We start from the raw sequence: 4,926 nt of genomic DNA, 5'->3' as shown, positions 1-4,926 counted from the left end.
AACAATCTTTCAAACAACAAAAATTAAAGTAACACTAGTCATTATAATCTTCAGCATCACTTTTTCATACATGTCAGAGGAACTTCATTTTTGTTTTGAAAATAAAATATTTTCAATGTACTTCACTTATTTAAATAAATATGCAGGTTTAGAACTGAGCACGACAGTGTTGTATAAGCTTCGAGGAAGCTATTATAGTGTTTCAGGAAATATTAACAAGGTATATGAATGAGAGTTTGGTAGTTTGCCCGCCTCCGCTAGAAAAAAAAATTTCAGCTGGTACAGGAAAAGTACTATAGATATTAAGTTATAACTTTAAAGCAGACGTTTTTTTCTAACATTATTGAATGATTTGGCTACATTGTGGATATATGGCCTATGTAGTATCTTTTGAGGAAATAATTAATCTATTTGCAGCATAAAGGTTAGTCATAAATGGTATTCATTAACTGTCGGGTAAGAAAGCATATTAAAATAATAAATAAAATTTTTAACTTTGTTTTTATTACAACTACACTAAGAGGCTTGTATCACAATTGAAGTACGCAGACATGGGATCCCCAAAACCGGACTTTGGTAATACAAATCGTGTACTACCCACAATAACAGGAACTTCGGATTATGATTATGGTTTACTGTAATAACCTTTTTACATCATAAAAAATCACGATTACAAAAAAAAAAGAAAGATTAAAAAAGAAATATGGACACTGTTACAGCTCTATTTTTTTCTTGCGTCATTTTTTCGGTTACAGAAGGGCGAGGAATTCCAGAGTTAATTCGACGTAGAGAGGCAACTGAATTTAATATAAACGTAAGTAAATTTTACTTCGTTCCTTCGGTCCTTCTCTCAGTTTAAAAAAAAAATTCCATGTTAGACACTAAATTCTGGGGAATTGACCGCATCTCGTTGATAGAGAATAGCTTAGCTAGGCCTATCCTCTCCATCACGGTATAATGAAATGCAGTTGGAGAAAATAGCTATGAGAAACAGCTGAAAGGCAAATATTGTTCATGTGATCTTCATGTAAATTGAGCTTCACATGAAATTCAAGTGAATTTCATATGAACTTAACGTGATTTTCACGTGAAATTCACTTACCATGAACTTCACGTGAAAATGTCACGTTACTTTCAGTGTCACAAATTTCATTCGCTCAATTCATGTGAAAATCATGTGGAATAATTTTGCTTGTGTGCATTGATTACAAGGAGATATCACCATTAGTTTAGAATCAAATACATTTGCCTAAATTAAGAGTCCATTAAAAACAATGCTTTATGTTGTATTTTATTCGCAACATAATGGGTTTCAAAAGGAGGCTGGGATCTAATGTTTATCCAGATACAAGTATATGTACATGTATCTGTGTTGGCCTCTCTGTAAAATTTGATTTTTTTAATCACAAAGCTTTTTGGTGTACATACATGTACATATTGAATTCAGCCTGTTTTCTACCAGTGTACGTTGTGAAATACCCCAGGAACCGCTCAAGGTATATTAACAATATATTTATTGTCAGATGCTTTGAAATATAGCTAACAAGTACATTGTATTATGAGATCTAAGACTATACGTCCAGAGGAGCAATATCTCTCATAGTTCGTGTTGAATATTTTGGTATTATTTTTTTGCAGGACTACCTTAAGAAATTCGGATACATGGAAGAATCCGGTGGATCAGACTCGGGTCAAAGTTCATCTCCAGTCAGCCAAGAACAGGCTATAAGGTATGACGTGTTACACGATACTTCTACATACAACATGTATTCAGCAGTAGACGGAGGTAAAAAAAATATTTGAAAATCTACTTTGCTCAGGAAATTGTGGAAATGTTGTATATTTTTTTCTGCCCTTGAGTAAAAATGATTTTTTGGGGAATAATTTTACTTTTTTTTTCATAATAATACCAAACCCCCCTCAGTATAAAAATGAGCAGTGCCTTAGCAGTGAGGCGCATTTTGCAAGAAAATGTTAGTTTACGCGTGTACATGAATATACTTGTATTAAAAGAAGTGTGAGTACACAGTGAATATATTTTTATCCTTACCATTTATTTCAGAAAATTCCAATCTTGGAACAGCCTACCTATGACAGGACAACTCGATGAAGCCACAATGGGTTTGATTAACACTCCACGCTGTGGGGTAAAGGATCCGGAAATTCCAGCCGGGATGAGCAGGTCGTTTGTTTTAGGTAAGTAAACATTAATTTTATTTCTAACATTCAATCTTTATTTTAGGTGAGTATTATATACTAAGCTTATAAAGCGGGGTGTATGCATTACCGACAGTGTCCACAACTCTATTCAGTTCTTCTTCTTACGGAAGCCCATTAAGAAAATAATAATTTTCTTACATGTAAGTCGAAATTTTGGCGTTTAAAGAATATAGTTACGTTTATACCTACATGGTTTCCATACTTTCCACAAACATTTTGCAAATGGATAGCTTTTGTCTTAAATCCTATGAATCTAAGAAATGTCTGTGCAGATGTCAAACTTTAAAAGACGAACACGGTTAAGAGAATGAAGACAGCGAATTATCGAACGTGCGGATGAACAGACAGGCAGACTACTGCACCCAAGTTCTATCAATTTAATCCTTATGATTGTAGGTCCAAAATGGAGTAAAAGCACTTTGACATACAGAATAGTGAACACAACACCAGATTTGACAAGCTCAGTAGTGAGGTACATGTATGACTATAATTAGTGAAATTATAATTAAGAACAAATAAAGATATGATCAAATTCAAATGAAATCAAACTTTTATTAATACAATGTTCACAGCATTTCAATCTAAACAAAACTTTAAGTTATAAGAACTGTATCGATATATTTCTGCATGTAAATGTAGTCTATATCAAAATAAACTAATACTACAGACTAAACTGGATAAACTCGATTTTGTTCAAATGATAAACTTTTAACTTCAGCGCATAATATACACAATGTAGCAATTTCAGCTTCCATACATGATCAAGTTAACGAATAGCTAATTTGATTCGCAAATCTTTGAATATTGTTCATGTACCTGATCATAATTCATGGCTGTATACAAGGATTTCTGTGCATTTTGTCGTGTACTGTATTCAATTGCATAGATACATGTACATGCACAAACGAATACGTATCTATTTGAAGGAGCGAAATGAAAAGAGCATTCGAATTTTGGTCAAATGTTGCAAACCTCGAATTCAGCGAGACATCTGGTTCTGCAGATATCGTCATATCATTTGAATCTGGTGATCATAACGACGGAGCACCTTTTGACGGAGCAGGTAATTACAGTTGTTCATGCGAAAATACGGTAAATGTCGTTTTTTTAAACACCCTAAAACCAGGATGCTCAGGAACCGGAAACAATAAAACCGCAGGTACTTGTAGACAGGACCATACGGAGCCTCTTGATTCTACTCCTCCTTTTTGACCCGAGAAACTAATTTTGTATTTTTTTTTTCAGTTTTAATCTCCTTTCTTTATTATTAGGGTCATTAAAAACATTTGCTACTACATTGTATCAAACAGCGTTTCCTTTCCATATGAGTTTATTGGTATATGTACAATGTACCCGTCTATGCATATACATGTACAGTCATGTAATTGCATTTGGCATTGCTTACTTGTAAATCATATAGAAAGCAAATAAAGCTGAAAAATAAGAAATTTGTTGCATTGGTCCTAAAGGGGGAATAGCATCAAGATTCTTCATTGAGTCCTGTTTACAATTTATTTAGTACATGGGAATAAAATGAAAATTTTACTTGCCATTCATATGAGTTCTGGTTCGACCCTTCAGGGCTGCTAATTCAGTTAGAGATTGATGGAGTTCACGATAAACATTTCGCAATGCACATGAACAAAAAGGATAAACTTTCTATCTATTTTCAGATTTTGAACAAACTACAACTGCACATATGTGATGACATTTACATTTGGCTATTTATTAGAGTTTTGTATTCTTAGGTGGCGTTTTGGCTCATGCAACATTTCCCGAAGACGGTTCCTGTCATTTCGATGAAGGTGAAACATGGGTCGTAAACACGACCGGAACTGATTTATTTATAATCGCCGCCCACGAGTTCGGACATATTTTGGGACTTGATCACTCAAATGTTCGTTCAGCTCTAATGTACCCGTTTTATGGAGGATATACACCTAATTATATGATTGATGCTGATGACAAAGCTGCTATTGTAGCCCATTACGGTAAGCTGATTTTTTAAAACTGTTTTCACATCCTGACGATCCATTAGAATTATATGCTAACGTTGATTTTTCGTTCATTCTCTCTCTTCACATCGTGTTTGATAGGCCTTGTGTTTTCAAAAATTATTGAATGAACACTACCAATTTTAAGGATTTGTGATGACTCGACTATTGTAGAAGAAATAGACCCATTCGTCCCAACTGCGGAAAAAAAATTATAGGTCATGCTTAACAAGCCTTCAGTTAACAAGATCGGGTCTATTGAAATTTACATTTTGTATGCACAATATATAGATTTTTATAGAGATAAAATAATTGCAGACTGATTCAACGTTTCAAATGTTTAATCTTTATGTGTTTTAATAGGCGCAAGGGAAAACAATGCCAATGAAACAGTAACTACTAATATTCCAGGGGTGACTATGACTGAAAACGAGGCGACAATGGCTGCTGGTAATATGTTCATCTGTAAGTTCTTAAATATCGACTACTTGTGAAGGTGTCGCAATGTTTTATGAAGAGGAGTGGTAGCCAATCTCCTACGCATGCATATAACCGCACCCTGGTTTATTACGTATCACTCTGCTAGCTCATATATGTAGGCTCTGCTATAATACAGGATGTGAAAAATTCATTTGGAATGAGCACTACTCATTATAAACCGTTATCTCCGGTGTAATGACCTAACTTGCGAAATGAGAAGGGGTTAAGCACT

General features: G+C 34.2%; 1 protein-coding gene across 1 annotated transcript; it reads left to right on the top strand.

Annotated features, from left to right (window-relative positions):
- The first annotated feature begins 551 nt into the window (after nucleotides 1-551).
- LOC148606459 (50 kDa hatching enzyme-like) lies at nucleotides 552-4,708 on the top strand. Its single transcript, XM_088546101.1, has 8 exons — nucleotides 552-576; nucleotides 756-814; nucleotides 1,639-1,730; nucleotides 2,063-2,196; nucleotides 2,617-2,692; nucleotides 3,147-3,283; nucleotides 3,969-4,211; nucleotides 4,578-4,708. Exons 1-8 carry the CDS (start codon nucleotides 552-554, stop codon nucleotides 4,706-4,708), a joined length of 897 nt encoding a protein of 298 aa, XP_088402227.1.
- The last annotated feature ends 218 nt before the right edge of the window (nucleotides 4,709-4,926 follow it).

The sequence above is a fragment of the Perna viridis genome, chromosome 9 (genome assembly GCF_037379345.1).
Source record: "Perna viridis isolate PV_CMFRI_1.1 ecotype Kerala chromosome 9, ASM3737934v1, whole genome shotgun sequence".
Classification (NCBI taxonomy): domain Eukaryota; kingdom Metazoa; phylum Mollusca; class Bivalvia; order Mytilida; family Mytilidae; genus Perna; species Perna viridis.
Note: the sequence above shows the minus strand (reverse complement) of the source record. Positions and strands in the feature narration are given on the sequence as shown.